This window comes from Amblyraja radiata, chromosome 8 (genome assembly GCF_010909765.2).
Source record: "Amblyraja radiata isolate CabotCenter1 chromosome 8, sAmbRad1.1.pri, whole genome shotgun sequence".
NCBI classification, from domain to species: Eukaryota; Metazoa; Chordata; class Chondrichthyes; order Rajiformes; family Rajidae; genus Amblyraja; species Amblyraja radiata.
In genome coordinates, this window is record NC_045963.1 from 12,572,649 (window position 1) to 12,590,221 (window position 17,573).

Genomic DNA, 17,573 nt, shown 5'->3' on the forward strand with positions numbered 1-17,573 from the left:
CCTTGGTGAACTGGAAAGGGGATAAAGGTAGTCCAGCTGTCTGTCAGAAGTTAAGGTCCCAGGTTCAAATGGGCAGAATGCATAACAGTTTTGCCCAATGATTATTTTGAAGTTGTGATCAGAGTCCTTCAAAAGTGAATGACTCCATCCACTCATAATGGTCAGCTCTTTTGTGTTTCCTGAAAGTATTTTAGAAAAATGTAGCCAGATTATACTGTCCTTACTTATTATTTTACAACCGAAATACTTGGGACATGAACCCCAGCCCCCACTTGATTTTTATTTTCTAACAAAAATTTCGAAATACATGTACACATTGAAGAACCAATCATAATCCAGTGATTGTTTCCAGACCATTTGCATCAACTGGCTCCCAATTATGCACATTCCGAATATGCGATAACTTGTAATTTTCAAACGTATAACTAAGTTTCAGTAGAAGTGGGTTGTTAATTAACAATTTTAGATATGTAAATATATTTATTAGCGTATATGAATATTACAGAGCATTGTTCTGTTTATTTAATGGGCATTTTGGGTACAAAGGGGTTTAGTGGAAATTTCACTATATTGTGGCTCCTGAATTGATTGAAAATGTTTATTTTGGTATAAAACTTTACAACCAAAGGCGAGTGCAAGAAGTGTCAGAATAGTTACTGGCTGCCAGAAGTGTCATTGTTGATTCCAATGCAGAGTAGTTGTGTTTCATTATTTTGCCATTGACAAAAAAACAACAACATTGAAATAAACCACTTTATTTTATGTAACTTGGAAATTATTATTTGATTGTTAAACCCTGCCTTAAAAGGTTAGTGCAAGAATTATGCAAAAGTAGTGGCACATAAGAGACTTTTGGATAGGCACATGATATGAAGGTAATGGAACGATATGGATCCAGATGAGATTATTTTCATCTTGGCATCATGTTTCGCACAGACATTGTGGGCGAAAGGGCCTGTTCCTGTGCTGAGTTCTATGACCTAGTGGTATCTGCGGTTTCATTATCCGCAAATAGTCAGTGCCCCTATCCCTCACAAATAATGAGGAATTAGAGGAATTATTTTCATTATTAGCCACTACTTGGATGTCAAATATTCAGGTGTGGCCTTTTTTTTAGTGCTATGTGCACCTTGTGGACGTTGATCCTCCTTTGGTTACAAGGTTAATTCCCGGGATGGCGGGACTGTCATATGCTGAGAGAATGGAGCAGCTGGGCTTGTACACTCTGGAGTTTAGAAGGATGAGAGGGCATCTCATTGAAACATATAAGATTGTTAAGGGCTTGGATACGCTAGAGGCAGGAAACATGTTCCCGATGTTGGGGAAGTCCAGAACCAGGGGGCCACAGTTTAAGAATAAGGAGTAAGCCATTTAGAACGGAGACGAGGAAACACTTTTTCTCACAGAGAGTGGTGAGTCTGTGGAATTCTCTGCCTCAGAGGACGGTGGAGGCAGGTTCTCTGGATGCTTTCAAGAGAGAGCTAGATAGGGCTCTTAAAAATAGTGGAGTCAGGGGATATGGGGAGAAGGCAGGAACGGGGTACTGATTGGGAATGATCGCATTGAATGGCGGTGCTGGCTTGAAGGGCCAAATGGCCTACTCCTGCACCTATTGTCTATTGTCTATTGTTTTGCTAGTTGGCTTTTTTAATTAAAAAAATAATTTTTATTTTAAGTTGAACTGCTGGTTTGATATTTAACTTAAAGTGCCATGAAATGTATTTTAATATGTAAAATAGACTTTTAGATTATATTTAGTTATTTCTTACCTTATAATTCCCAACAAAAGAACTTTAATCATTGGTGCATCTGAGAACTTTTGCTAAATGGTGTGCTGTTTGTAGGAACTTGTAAATGAGAAATTACATGCACAGCAAATGAGCAATGACTTGGAAAAACTCACTCATGAACTGGAGAAGATTGGACTGAACAAAGAGCGCCTCCTTCATGATGAACAAACCACCGATGATAGGTAAGACTTGGGGAAACTTCAGCATTGCTAAGATTGATAATAGTTTTAATATTAAATCCCCATGCTTAAAAAAAAAAACATAAAAATACTTACGAGGGCAGTGCCATAGACATTGTCGACAAGTCTTTTGACAAGGTACTGCTTCATAGGCTGGTCTGGATGATTAGATCACATGGGATCTAATTTTTATTGGGCAAGGCATTGTGCTGCAGTTGGAACATTATAGACACAAAATGGTGGAGTAACTCAGAGTAACAAGCAGCATCTCTGGAGAGAAGGAAAGGGTGACGTTTCGGGTCGAGACCCTTCTTCAGACGAGTCAGGGAAAGGAGAGACAAAGACGGTGATGTAAAAGAGATATAGAACAAATGAATGAAAGATATGCAAAAAAGTAACGATGATAAAGGAAACAGGCCATTGTTAGCTGTTTGTTGGGTGTTTAATAACCTGATGGTTTGTGGGAAGAAGCTGTTCCTGAACCTGATATTACAGTTTCAGGCTCCTATACCTTCTTCCCGATGGCAGGAGTGAAATGAGTGTGTGGCCAGGGTGATGTGGGTCTCTGGTGCTGGTTGCCTTTTTCAGGGAGCAACTCCTGTAGATCCCTCCGATTTGCAAGATTGCACATTACATCTTCATCATGGTTGGCCAACAATCTAAAGGTCTTGAGAGTTGTTTTCATTTTCTTCAGTGCAATTTGAAAATTTTCAACTGGTGCCCATTCAAAAGAATGTACTGATGTTCCAGAAACTAACTTGATTGCCAAGTTAATGAATTTATGCGTAAGAAAGAACTGCAGATACTGGTTTAAACCAAAGATAGACACAAAAAGCTGGAGTAACTCAGCGGGTCGACCCGAAACATCACCCATTCCTTCTCTCCAGAGATGCTGCCTGTTCCACTGAGTTACTCCAGCTTTTTGTGTCTATAATGAATTTATGCTCATGGATAGATATTAACAATCACAGAAACACAAAATGACAATCGCTATTTGAGTCGGTGCTATAATTGTTGAATTGTTTTTTTTTTAAAGTATATTTGCATGTAATATGGGGTTGTTAGGAAGAATCACACATGTACACATCCACATGCCAAAGAAAGTGCTCCTTGATAACATTTCTAGCAAAAGAACTTGGCCTTAATTGCTCCTATACAATTCAATACAAAAGGAGAGATAATGCTTAAGATAATCCAAATGATTATTTTTTTTTAAATCATATTAATTTCCATCTTCCAGTAGGTATAAACTTTTGGCGTCAAAACTTGAAAGCACGCTAAAAAAATCTCTAGAAATTAAAGAAGAAAAAATTGCCAGTCTTGAAGCACGATTAGAAGAATCAACAAATTTAAACCAGCAAATACGTCAGGAACTAAAGACGGTAAGGTGCAAGCAATATATAATTTTCTCAAGCTTGTAAGATAATAACTAAACCTATCATCAAAATATTATGTTCACGAGTCATGGAGCAGAAGTAGGCCATCGAGTCTACATTGCCATCTAATCATGGCTGATATCTTTCCCTCTCAATCCCATTCTCACCATTGACACCTTTTATACCCATACTGATCAAGAATTTGTCAATCTCTGCCTTAAAATATCCAATCTTTGTCTCGACAGCCATCTGTGGCAATGAATTCCACAGTTTCACCACCCTCTGATAAATAAATTCCTCCTCGTCTCCTTTCTAGAGGTAAATCTGTTTATTCTGAGGCTATGCCCTCTGGTTTGCTACTCTCTTACTAGTGGAAATATCCTCCAGGCTTTTCACTATTCAATAGGATTCAATGATGACCCCCTCATCCTTCTGAACTCCAGCAAGTACATTCCCTTGTCATCAAATGCTCATCATACATTAAATCCTTCATCTTTGTAAATCCCTGATCATTCTTGTAAACCTACTCTGGACCAACTCCAATGTGACAACATCCTTCCTCAGATATTGGGCCTCAAATTGCTCACAATATTCTGTGTGGTCTGACTCGGCATTAGATTCTTATTTTTTACACTGTAGTCCTCTCGAAATAAATGCTAACATTGTATTTGCCTTCCTCACTACCAATTCAACTTGCAAATTAACTTTTTGGGAATGCTGCACCAGCACTCTGAAGTCCCATTGCACCTCCGATTTCTGTATCCTCTCCCCATTTAGAAAACATTCCATGCCGTTATTCTTATTACCAATGTGCGTGACCACACACTTTACTAGGCCGCATTCCATCTGCTTCTTCTTTGCCCACTCTCCCAACCTGTGCAAGTCCTTCTGCATAGTTCCTGCTTTCGTTACACTACTGCCCCTCCAGCTATATTTGTATCATCCGCAAACTGGGCCACAAAGCTTTAAATTCACTCATCCAAATTATTGATATACATCGTGAAGAGTAGCAGCTGTAGCACTGTTACCCCAGAGGAACACCACTAGTCACTGGCAGCCAACCAGAAAAAGCCACCATTATTCCCAATCTTTGCCTCTGCCATTCAGTCAACCTTCTATCCATGCTAGCATCTTACCTCTGATACCATAGGCTCTCATATTCTTTAGCAGCCTCACGTGTGGCACCTTATCAAAGGCTTTTGAAAATCTGATAAACATCATCCACTGACTCTCCTTTGTCTATCCTGCCATTATGTTCATAAGTTCTAGGAGCAGAATTAGGCCATTTGGCCCATCAAGTCTACTCTGCCATTCAATCATGTGCCCCATAACCTCTGACTCCACCTTACTAATCAAGAATCTGTCAATCTCTGCCTTAGAAATATTCATTGACATGGCTTCCATAGATTCACCACCCTCTGACTAAAGAAATTCCTTTTCATCTCCTTTCTAAAGGCACATCCTTTTATTCTGAGGATATGGCCTGTGGTCCTAGACTCTCCCACTAGTGGAAACATCCTCTCCACATTCATTCTATCTAGGCTTTCACTATTCAGTAAGTTTCAATGTGCCCCCCACCCACCCATCCTTCTAAACCCCCATAAAGGACAGCCCCAGTCCCTTCAACCGCGCATCAAATGTGGGGCCCAAAATTGCTCACAATACTCAAATGCGGTCTGACCAGTGCCTTATAAAGCCTCAGCATTACATACCTGTTTTTGGATTCTAGCCCTCTCAATATAAATGCTAACATTGCATTCGCCTTCGTTACAACCGATTCAACTTTTTAGGAATTCTACACCAGCATTCCCAAGTCCCTTTGCAGCTCTGATTTCTGAATTCTCTCCCCACTTCCTCAACGATTTCCAACAGATTCCAGCAGGCAAGATCTCCCCATCACAAAACCATGCGTAATCAAAACATTAACCACCAAAATATTTGTGATTATTAATTATACACTAAGTATGCATTTACGCATGGTGAATGAGCAACTTACCGGCACAATTTCGTATTCATGGACAACCAAGGATTGTACAAAAGGGACAGGTTGCACCTTAACAGGCGGGGGACGAGCATTCTGGCAGGCAGGTTTGCCACTGCTACACGGGTGGGTTTAAACTAAATAGTGGGGGGAAACAAATTGGAAAAACAAGGATGGAGTTAAAGGGAAAGAGAGTATAGGAAAAGTTAAGAAAGACACCAGAATTAACGGGACAGAAAGCTCACGAAGGGATAGGAGAGTATGGCCAAGTGAAATAGGAATCGATGTGAATGGCGAGGTGAGTAACGGATTAAAAGTATTATATACTGTATGCATGAGCAAAGTATAAGAAGTAAAGTGGATGAGCTTGAGGCTCAGTTAGAGATTGGCAGATATAACATTGTGGGGATTACAGAGACATGGCTGCAGGAGGATCGGGACTGGGAACTGAACATTCAGGGTTATACGTCCTATAGAAAGGACAGGCAGGCGGGCAGAGGAGGTGGGGTAGCTCTGTTGGTGAGGGATGAAATTCAGTCCCTTGCGAGGAGTGACGTAGGGACTGACGATGTCGAATCGCTGTAGATAGAATTGAGAAATTGTAAAGGTAAGTAGACACCAATGGTAGTTATCTACAGGCCCCCAGGCAGTAGCCTGGATATAGGGTGCATGTTGCAGCAAGAGTTAAAATTGGCAAGTAACAAAGGTAATGCCACTGTGGTTGTGGGAGATTTCAATATGCAGGTAGGCTGGGAAAATCAGGTTGGTTCTGGACCCCAAGAAAGGGAGTTTGTAGAGTGCCTCCGAGATGGATTCTTAGAGCAGCTTGTATTCTTAGAGCGGCCTACCAGAGAGAAGGCAATTCTGGATTTAGGGTTGTCTAATGAACCAAATTTAATAAGGGAACTCAAGATAAAGGAACTGCTAGGAGGTAGTGACCATAATATGATAAGTTTTAATCTGCAATTTGAGAGGGAGAAGGTTAAATCAAAAATGTCAGTGTTGCAGTTGAACAAAGGGAACAATGAAGGCATGAGAGAGCAGCTGGCCAAGGTCGACTGGAAAAGGATCCTAGCAGCAATGATGGTGGAACAGCAATGGCAGGAATTTCTGTGCAAAACCCAGAAATGCAGGATCATTTCATTCCAAAGAGGAAGAAAGGTTCTAAGGGGAGTAAGAGGCAACCGTGGCTGACAAGGGAAGTTAGGGATGGTATAAAACTAAAAGAAAAGGTGTGTAACATAGCAAAGAGTAGCGGGAAGCCAGAGGATTGGGAAACTTTCAAAGGACATCAGAAGGTAACAAATGGGCAATACGGGGTGAAAAGATGAAGTACGAAGGTAAGCTCGCCAAGAATATACAGAAGGATACTAAAAGCTTCTTTAGGTATGTTAGAAAAAGATTAGTAAAGACAAATGTCCAACCCTACCTCGACTTACGGGAACTAAGGCACATTCAGCCAGCGCGGAGAAGCAGCGCTAACTCCACGGCATCCGGGCTGGTGTCCCGTCAGTCCAGGCAGGGCTGTAGGTTAACCTGGCGAGACAGGCAGAGTTGAGCTAGATTTAGCACTGCTTCTCCGCGCTGGCTGTAAGCCTGGGCCGTCGTTCCTGTAAGTCCAGGTAGGGCTGGTAGGTTAACAGGCAGAGTTGAGCTGGATTTAGCGCTGATTCTATGCACTGGCTGTGGGCCTGGGGGCGCCGCTCCCATCTGACTCCTGACATCTCTGGCCGCCCCCAGACGGGGGTGAATGGTCCAGTGGCGGTTCGGCAGCGATTGTGGTGCCGGAGACCTGTGATCAATCCCGGCTGCAGATGATGCGCAGGTCTATGTCCATGCCGCGGCACGGCTGCCGAGAGTTTTTATCGCTTTGAGAAATCCCATGACTCCTTGTGTTTTTCAGAATACCGAACTTGCTTATTAACAAACCTGTAATTCATACGATCACATTTCCGACCAAACAAGTGAATTTGAGCTGGAACTTTATGGATGAATATGAAAGATGGGAAACTGGTTTAAAAAAATTAGTAATAGTAAATCAGTTTATAACGATAACAATTTTATTGGTACCTGCTGTGAACTTTTTTAAATCCTTTTAGTGTTGTGTTGCCATCCATTATGACATTAAAAGAGATGATGACAGATTCTGCTGCTCCATATAATGATATGAATGATTAGCTCTGAACTTTGAAGTCCTTCAGTCCAATAATGGATGTGGTATCGCCTTAGCAATTCTCCACAATGTGGAACAAAAAATGCTTTCTTACAAGTAGATTGTTCTCTGCTTCCCAGAATAGGTTTTTTCCACCTTAGAATAAAATGAATGCATTCTAATATCTGTTTGTAAACTGATTAGTTTTATTCAGCTTGTCTGGATTGGTATTCATTATTTCCATGAATAAAGATAAAATTCTGTCCAAAATAAAGATGGGTAATTTACATGTAAAAGTAACTGTTGAGTGGTGCAGTTTTTCATTGTACCCAATTGCCATAATGTATATTATTGGAATACAAAAGCAACTGTCCTTAACTTAAAAGTAAAATTTGAAAATTAAGTGTTATTTTGTGGTGGTTTAGTTTAATTCCTATCGTGATATTTGGGTGTTATGCAAGAAAGAATTGTTACAGCTTTGGATCTAATGATGTGCAGTCATGGTATAAAATAATGCAGGTGTTATGCACTTCCATTTCTGGGTTAACTTAATAAATTAACAGAAAATTTTAGTTTTATGATATAGTTTGGGAGCAAAGGTTTACGGATCGTGGACAACTTAATAAAACTTTATGATATATTTATTTATCTCCTTGCTAAAGGTGAAAAAAAACTATGAAGCTCTTAAACAGAGACAAGAAGAGGAAAGAAATGTGCAGAATTCACAATATAATTCTGTTGAAGAAATTCGGAGTACAAATAAATGGGAACAAGAAAACCAAGAAGTAACTCGTGAGCTGTTAAAGGTTAAAGACAGACTTATTGAGATTGAAAGAAATGTAAGTTTATAGGTAAAAGGATAATCATGAAATGAAACAATTTGCACAATTTCCAATTAAATAATCACACACACTGAATCACGATTAGTTCAAAGAAGTTAAAGATTCATTACTTAATTTCAAACAAGACTCGTTAATTCTTTAGTTACACAACTCTTTAGTTAATTTCACAACTTCTAAAACTACTATTTGTATTTGTATATTACCTGCTGTAGATGAACCTACCTTCTATAACTCAGGCCCTCAAGTCCTGGCAACATCCTCATATATCTGCACACTTTCCAGCTGCATGGCATCATTCTGTTAGCAAGGTAATCATAACTGAACACAATAGTCCAAATTGAACTCACCAATGTCTTGTACAACCGCAACATAATATGCCAACTTCTTTACTCAATATCCTTACTGATGAGGGCAAGCTTCCCAATAGTCTTTCTCATCACCATATCTACCTGAGATGCCATTTTGATGGAACAATCTTATTTTACTCCTTAGTCCATTTGTTCTACAACACGCCCAGGGCCCTACCACTAACTGTGGAAGTCCTACCCAGGTTTGATTTCCCAAAATGCACTTGTACCTCACACTTATCTGAATTAAACTCCATTTGCCAATCTTTGGCCCACATACCCAACTGTTCAAAATCCTGCTTTAATATTGATAACCTTTTTCACTGTCTACGTTACCACCTTCTTTAGTATCAAACATACTAGCCATGTCTTGCACATTCTCATCCAAATCATTGATATAAATAACAAATGACAATAGGCGCAGCACAACCCCTGTGGCATAACAGTAGTTGTGGGTCTCCAGTCTGAAAAACAACCTTCCACCATCATCACTCCTTGCTTGCTACCAACAAACCAATTGGGTATGCAATTCGCTAGCTCTCCCTGGATCCCATGTGATCATAACTTCCAGTGCAGCCTCTCACGCAGAACCTTATCAATGACCTCGCTGAAGTCCACATAGACTACTAGACATAGACCCTGCCTTCATCGACCTTCTTGTTCTTTAAAAATCTCAATCAAATTCATGAGACATGACCTCCCATGCACAAAGCCGTACTAACTCTCCCAAGACAAAATCTCTCCTTCCAAATGCATACGTATTTTAGCCCTCAGAACAGAGGAGGACAAAGGTGTTAATTAAGGGGAGGGGGGGGGGGGGGGGAGAGCATGAAAGAAAGCTGCGGGGAATATAAAACCTGACTGTAAAAGCTTCTTAAGATATGTAAATATAAAAGATTTGTGAAGACAAATGTAGGTCCCTTACAATCAGAGACAGGTGAATTTATAATGGGAAACAAGGAAATGGCAGAAGTTAAATGAGTACTTTGTTTGTGTCTTCCTTAGTGAAGACAGAATCAATCTTCCAGAAATACTAGGGGACCGAGAATCTAGTGGGAGGGAGGAACTGAAGGGAATCCACATTAGTCAGGAAATGGTGTTAGGTAAACTGTTGGGACTGAAGGTAGATAAATCCCCAGAGCCTGCTGGTCTGCATCCTAGAGTACTTAAGGAGGTGGCCCTAGAAATCGTGGATGCATTGGTGATAATTTTCCAATGTTCTATGGACTCTGGATCAGTACCTGTGGATTGGAGGGTAGCTAATGTAACTCCACTTTTTAAGAAAGGAGGGAGAGAGAAAACAGGGAATTATAGACCAGTTAGCCTTACATCAGTCGTGGGGAAGATGCTTGAGTCGATTATTAAAGATGTAATAGTAGCGCATTTGGAAAACAGTGACAGGATCGGTCAAAGTCAGCTTGGATTTATGAAGGAGGAATCATCCTTGACTAATCTTCTGAAATTTTTAGAGGATGTAACAAGTAGAATAGATATGGGAGAGCCCAGTGGATGTGGTGTATCTGGACTTTCAAAACACATACAAGAGATTAATGTGCAAAATTAGAGCACATGGTATTGTGGGGGTAGGGTATTGACATGGATAGAGAACTGGTTGGCAGACAGGAAGCAAAGAATACGAATTAATAGGTCCAAGGTAGACACAAAATGCTGGAGTAACTCAGCAGGACAGGCAACATCTCAGGAGAGAAGGAATGGGTGACATGTTGGGTCGAGACCCTTCAGATTAACAGATCCTTTTCAGGTTTGGTAGGCAGTGGGGTGCTGCAAGGCTGGGTGGCAGTGTGAGCTGCTAGGAGGATGCTATGAGGCTGCAGGGTGACTTGGATAGGTTGGGTGAATGGGCAGATGCATGGCAGATCCAGTATAATGAGGATAAATGTGAGGTTATCCACTTTGGTGGCAAGAACAGGAAGGCAGATTATTATCTAAATGGTGTCAGATTAGGGAAAGGGGAAGTGCAACGAGACCTGGGTGTGCTTGTACATCAGTAACTGAAACTAAGCATACAGGAAGTGAAGAAAGCTAATGGATGTTTGCCTTCATTGCAAGAGGATTCGAGTTTAGGAGCTAGGAGGTCGAACTGCAGTTGTACAAGGCCCTGGTGAGACCGCATCTGGAGTATTGTGTGCAATTTTGGTCTCCTAATTTGAGGAAGGACATTATTGCTATTGAGGGAGTGCAGCATAGGTTTACCAGGTTAATTCCCGGGATGGCGGGACTGACATATGATGAAAGAATGGGCCGACTGGGCATGTATTCACTGGAATTTTGAAGGATGAAAGGGTATCTTATAGAAACATATAAAATTCTTAAAGGATTGGCCAGGCTAGATGCAGGAAAAAATTCCCGGTTGGGGGAGTCCAGAACCAGGGGTCACAGTTTAAGAATAAGGGGTAGGCCATTTAGGACTGAGATGAGGAAGAACCTTTTCACCCAGAGAGTTGTGAATCTGTGGAATTCTCTGCCACAAAAGGCAGTGGAGGCCAATTCACTGGATGTTTTCAAGAGAGAGTTAGATTTAGCTCTTGGGGCTCAGGGAATCAAGGGATATGGGGAAAAAACAGGAACGGGGTACTGAGTGTAGATGATCAGCCATGATCATATTGAATGGCGGTTCTGGCCTACTCCTGCACCTATTTTTCTATGTTTCTAGAATCCTCTCCATTAACTAACTTACCACAGATGTTAGGCTTGTTTGTTTATAGTTCGCATGTTTTCCTTTGTAGCCCCTCCCAAATAAAGGCACTACTTTGGCCACCCTCTTCTTCCTCCATGACTAATGATGACTAATATAGTTTAGTTTAGAGATACAGTGCAGGAACAGGCGGTTCGGCCCAACGAGTCCCCACCGATTAGCGATCCCTGTACACTACCACTATCCTACACACACTCCACATTGGTGACCCTCAGACCTTCTATGATCAGATTTTACAGGCTTTATCTTGCACTAAACATTATTCCTTTCATCTATCTATACACAAAATGATTCAATTGTAATTATGTATTGTCTTTCCTCTGAATGCATTGCACACAACAAAAGCTTTTTACTGTACATCAGTACACGTGACAATAAACAAAACTAAACTAGAGACAATTTTACCAATCCCATTAGCCGACAAACCGGAGCACCCAGAGAAAACCCACGCAGGTCACGGCGAGAACGTATAAACTTCATACAGACAGCACCCGTAGGCAGGATCGATCCTGGATCTCTAGCGCTGTAAGGCAGCAACTCGACCACAAGCTGCACTAAGAAGCCATCTCATAGGCACTCTACAAATTCCTTTTTGGGACCCAATACAAACCTGATTTTCCCATTCTACCTGCATATTGAAATCCCCCATGACCACTGAAACATGGCCTTTCTTACATGCCGATTAAATCTCCTGATGTAATTTGTATCCTACATTTAGGCTACTGTTTAGAGGCTTGTACAACTCCCTTCAGGGTCTTTTTACCCATGCAGTTTCTGAGAAAGCATCCTGATTGGTTGCATCATGGTACAGCAGTTCAAACATTAAAAAAACCCAAGAGCTTGCAGAGTGAGGTGGACTCAGTCCGTTCCACCACTTGGTATGGCCCTCCTCACTATCAAAAACATTGACTTGAGGCTCTGTATCAAGAAGGAGGCATGTATCATCAAGTATTGCCTCCATTCATGCTATACTCTCTTCTGCCTATGTCATTTGTGCCAATTTGTATAATGACAGCTGGTTGCATCCCCTCCACTTTGAGAATATTCTGCAGCTGCTTGGGAACATCCTCGACCCTAGCATGAGGGACATACCATTTGCAGCCACAGAATCTCTTGTCTGATTCTCCATGAAATCTTTTATCACTATAACCCTCCCTGTCTGACTTTATCCTTTGCCATTGTGCCTTAGAGCCAGTCTTGCAGGTTGATGCCGAACAGTCATTCCCCCTGCCGCCTCCCCTCCCTCGACAACGGTATCCAAAAGAGAATACTTGTTTTCATGGGGATTGGTAATAGAGGTTCCTTGCATACTGTCTACTCTCTTTACTGTTCCATGTAGTCACCCAGAGACTTTCTGCCTGAACCCTCAATGTGACCACCTTGCTGAAACGTCAATGACATTCTCAACATTGTATTTTTCCTTTTGTAAGAACAGTGGCTTTACATGTTTTTTGGTTCTTTGGATGAGTGGTATGGTGGTATATGGATGTGTTATTATTTTCCAATTTGAATGACGAAGGAGTTGATTGACTTTTGGGGGCCTTTATCTGATTGTCCCTGTGGTGGTGCATCCTTGTCCTGGTCAGAAAAATGTATTCAAGAAATACAAATGGTTGGCATTGTATTCAAGAAATACAAATGGTTGAATACAAATTTTAAATTGGCCTTTCAGTTGCACATAATGGATTGTCATTAACTACATTTTGGATGATATTTAAGCTTATGTGTGATGGTGAATTTCAACGATGTCAAGGCATAAATGAAGGATAATCAGAGGAATTCTTTCATTGTCCTGATCAATGTCTGCCCCCTTTTGCCAATATCTCTAAAGAAAAATCTGGACTGTGTGGACTGCGAGCTCTCCCCACTCACACAACCCCTCAATCCCCAAACGCCTATTGCCAGGGTTCATTTTCATTTTTTAAAACAGCCTCTTTCTATGGAAGGTAGAAAGGGGAAGTGATCCAAAGATGGTCTGGAGGTGAAGGCATGGTAAGAATTTGGGGAACAAATGACCTGGAGGCAGATGATTTGAAAGTGTTGAAGAGTTTGTGATTTTGGAAACTCAGATCAAATAATATATCAAAAAAGCATTTTGTTTCAGATAGAGGATATGTCTGAAATTGATGGTAAGTTCTTCATGGTAGCAGTCAAGCATGAATGGTTTGGACTTGACATCCAGCTGATGTTCAAATATTTTTTTACTGTGAATCAATAATTGTGGAGTGTGTGAATTTATTTTTAGAAGATGTAAAGATAGCTATTTATGTATTGTTATTTTAGCAGATCTGACAAAATTGCAAAGTATTTTCTTTACATTAATCTTACAATATCTGTTGAAAATAAAGTGATAAAACATATAATGATTTGTACAAAATATAATGGTTTTGAAATATGGACTATTAAAGGCTGTTATTTTTCTCTGTTCATTAAAACATTTATTTTTCCTTTCAAAGAATGCAACACTTCAAGCTGAAAAACAGGCCTTGAAAACACAGCTGAAGCAGCTAGAAACTCAGAATAACAATTTGCAATCCCAAATTCTTTCACTTCAGAAACAGACAACATCGCTGCAGGTGCACAATACCACCTTGCAAACAGAGAATGCCAAGTTGCAGGTCAGAATCTATTATCAATGTCTTTTAAATTCAACATTTGCAGCAACCTTGCTAACACAATTACATTCATGATTCTCAAACAAAAATGTTATTTTGATCATTTAATGTATCAACTTAATCCTTACCACGTTAGAATTGTATTGAAACTACTTCTGTTTGCAAACAACATTTTTAAATTAATGCTTTTCTTGATGGAAACTGGGCCCAGACAAATTGAGATAAATCTATAGTCCATGCATTCATCAGCATCATTATAATGCACAGGAAACATTTTATCACATTTATAAATTTGAAACTCTTCTGTAAAATCATTTTCCAGTTTCAGCATCTGTGCTCATTCATATCTATAAGTAATGGATATTTTTCCTAATTTATGTAATTGACCATAGCATTTTGTATTATAAGGAAAAGAATTAATAAGATCAATCTGTATACTTTAGACTTGCTCTTTTTTTTTGTGTAAATATCTGCTCCAAAAACTATTAACTTTACCATAAAAGAAAACCTCTGTAGATTGATTGTCAGAACAAAACACAAATTTGGAAAAATGTCAGTCCTTGTGTCAGCAAAACGAAAATTTGTTTTCTCACTTGTCCATTAAATCCATTTAATAGTAAGGAGTCTCAAACAGGGTGCAAGAATTAAAAAAAAACACATTCATGTCAGTTTCAATTTCAGTGGCTGATAATTGGCAGGAGGGGTAAGCATGCTAAAGAAGAAAAGGGAGTTGAGTTGGAACAGAGGATGCAGAAATTGGAACAGAGAATGCAAAAACTGGCCAAAACCTCAACCTTGCATTGCTGAGGCATAAATCTTAGAAGAAGACAGCATTTCATTATTCAGACTGTTTACTATCCCCTGGAATTATAATGTTGAGGCAGGATCTGTACCTGGCGAGTCACCGGGTATGAGTGGTTTGTAATCAAGCAGGGGCAAGTGCAGTCAAAGTGCGAGATTTATCAGAAATTGGACACAATTTCTGCCCTGGAGAACATTTTTGGAAGAATTTAGAACGGTGCCAATGCAGATAAATGGGATTAGTATAGATGGTTTGCATAGACTGGGGTGAAGGGCCCACTTTTATGCCGTATGACTATGATACTAAGTCTGAAGGGCATACATAACCTGATAGAATTGTCATTGGCAGGTCTGCTTAAAAATCTTCCTGAAGATGGATGAATGTAGCTGCTATCTTGCACAAGATCTAACATTAAATGATGGGCACTTCACTTCCAACTTTATTTACTTGAAAATCTAAGCATTAAGCTACATCTAATGTCTGAGATATTGGCTTCCAATCCAGCACAGATTAAAATAAAACATGATATTTCAATGCTGCTGAGCAGCTCTCACTTCAATCTTGAAAGTTTAACTTCTTACCAAGCAAATTCAAATGCTGAACACCATATTAAACGAGATTTGAATATGTTAGAGCATTCTAGCCATTGTCTGCCTTATGCTTTTTTTCCCCATTGTAGCCCTGCGGTGTTCGGGTTAACTAATGTCAAACTCCTTCAGTGGTTTTGCTTAGTTATTTGTTTAGAGGATGTTTAGTTTAGTTTATTATTATTGTCACGTGTACCGAAGTACAGTGTAAAGCTTTTGTTGCGCGCTGTCCAGTCAAAGAAAAGACTATATGTGATTACAGTCAAGCCGGCCACCGTGTAAAAAAAGAATAAAGGGTACGACGATAATGCAAGATGTCCAATTTCTCCAATGAGGTCGATGAGAGGTCAGGACCACACTCTTGCTGGTGTGAGGACTGTTCCATTGCCCGATAAGAGATGGGAGGAAACTGTTCCTGAATTTGGAGATATGCATTTTCAAACTTCTGTGCCTCTTGCCTGATGGGTGAGGGGAGAAGAAGGAGTGACAGGGTGAGGCAGGTCCTTGATGATGCAAGGCCTTACTGAGGCAGAGTGAAGTGTAAATGGAGTCAGTGGAAAAGAGATAGCAACAAAGTGCTGGAGTTACTCAGTGGGTCAGGCAACATCTCTGGAGAAAAAGGATGGGGGATGTTTCAGATCGGAACCCTTCTTCAGACAGTGGAAGGGAGGTTGGTTTGCGTGATGGTCTGGGCTATGTCCTCAACTCTCTGCAATTTCTTGTGGCCTTGGATGGAGCTGTTCTCAAACCATACTGTGATGCATCCTGATAAAGTGCTTTCTACGCTGCATCTGTAGAGGTTGGTGAGCATTGTTGGGGACATACCGAACTTTCTAAGCCTTCCAATGAAGCAGAGTCGTTGATGTGCTCTCTTGGCCATAGTTTCAATGTGGCTGGTCCAGGACAAATAGCGGGCGATATTTAATCCTAAGGATTTGAAGCTTTCGACCATCTCTTCTTCAGCACCATCAGTGTATATCAGGGTGTGTGTACTGCTTCGCTTCCTGAAGTTAATCATAATCTCCTTTGTCTTGCTGGCATTGAGGAAGAGTTGGTTGTTTTGGCCCTAGGTTACGAGGTTCTCAATCTTTTTCCTGTACTCCGTCTCGTCATTATTTGATATCCGTCCCACCATGGTGGTGTCGTCTGCGAACTTGTACATTGAGTTGGATTGTGATCTGGCTGCACAGTCATGAGTGTATATGGAGTATAGTAGGGGGGTGAATATGCAATCTTGAGTGGCATCAGTGTGGAGGATTATCGTAGAGGGTGATTTGTTACTTATCCTCGCTGATTGTGGGCTGTTGTTCAGGAAGTCGAGGATCCAGTGGCAGAGGGAAGTGCTGATGCCAAGTTCCATGAGTTTGGAGATGAACTTGGTTGGGATAATGGTATTAAAATCAGAGTTGTAATTTATGAATAGGAGTATGACATAGGTGACCTTTTTATCCAGGTGTTCCAGGGACTACTACTACTGTATGTACGTATATATATTTATTCCTCATTATTCTATGTTCGCTCTTCTGGGTGAGATGCTAACTGCATTTCGTTGTCTCTGTACTGTACACTGCACAATGACAATAAAGATTGAATCTGAATCTGAATCTGAATCTGAAGAGTGCAAGGCCAGGAAGATGGCATCAGCTGTGGGCCGTTAGGCCAAATGCAGTGGATCAAGGCTGCTTGGTATGCTGGATTTAATGTGAGCCCTAACCAGCCTCTTGAAGCATTTCATGATGGTGGTTGTCAAGGCCATAAGACAGTAGTCATTAAGGCATAAGATCTTGCTTTTCTTTGGCACCAGGATGATAGTCGTCATCTTGAAGCAAGTGAGTACCTCAGAACGGAGTAGGAGACATTAAAGATGTCTGCGAACACTCCCGCTAGTTTGGCCACACAGTTCCTAGGTGCATGGCCAAAGATTCCATTCGAGCCCGTTGCTTTCTGTGGATTCACACCAGGCACGTGCCGTGAGTAATTACTCAGGGTAGGCAGTCAGTCGACTTATAAAAAATCTTAAAAACCGCGCATGCACAGATTGTTCTCCTCGCCGGTAAGCTGTCAGTCGTTATAAGTCGCTTTATTAAGTAATTTGTCTTCAAAAGCCTTATCTCTTAATAAAGCATTTAAAAACATATTTAAGAAGTTTTAAAAACATAAAAAGAAGTTTACTTACCACATTATTT

General features: G+C 40.6%; 1 protein-coding gene across 12 annotated transcripts in view; it reads left to right on the forward strand.

The window, feature by feature from the left end:
- ccdc88a (coiled-coil domain containing 88A) overlaps window positions 1-17,573 on the forward strand; it is a 157,628-nt gene that overhangs the window by 91,210 nt on the left and 48,845 nt on the right. For all 12 annotated transcript variants that reach the window (XM_033025183.1, XM_033025185.1, XM_033025186.1 and 9 more), the window contains exons 16-19: window positions 1,845-1,972; window positions 3,210-3,351; window positions 8,141-8,317; window positions 13,840-14,001. In XM_033025183.1, coding sequence (XP_032881074.1) covers window positions 1,845-1,972; window positions 3,210-3,351; window positions 8,141-8,317; window positions 13,840-14,001 — 609 coding nt within the window. The remainder of the gene's footprint in view (window positions 1-1,844; window positions 1,973-3,209; window positions 3,352-8,140; window positions 8,318-13,839; window positions 14,002-17,573) is intronic.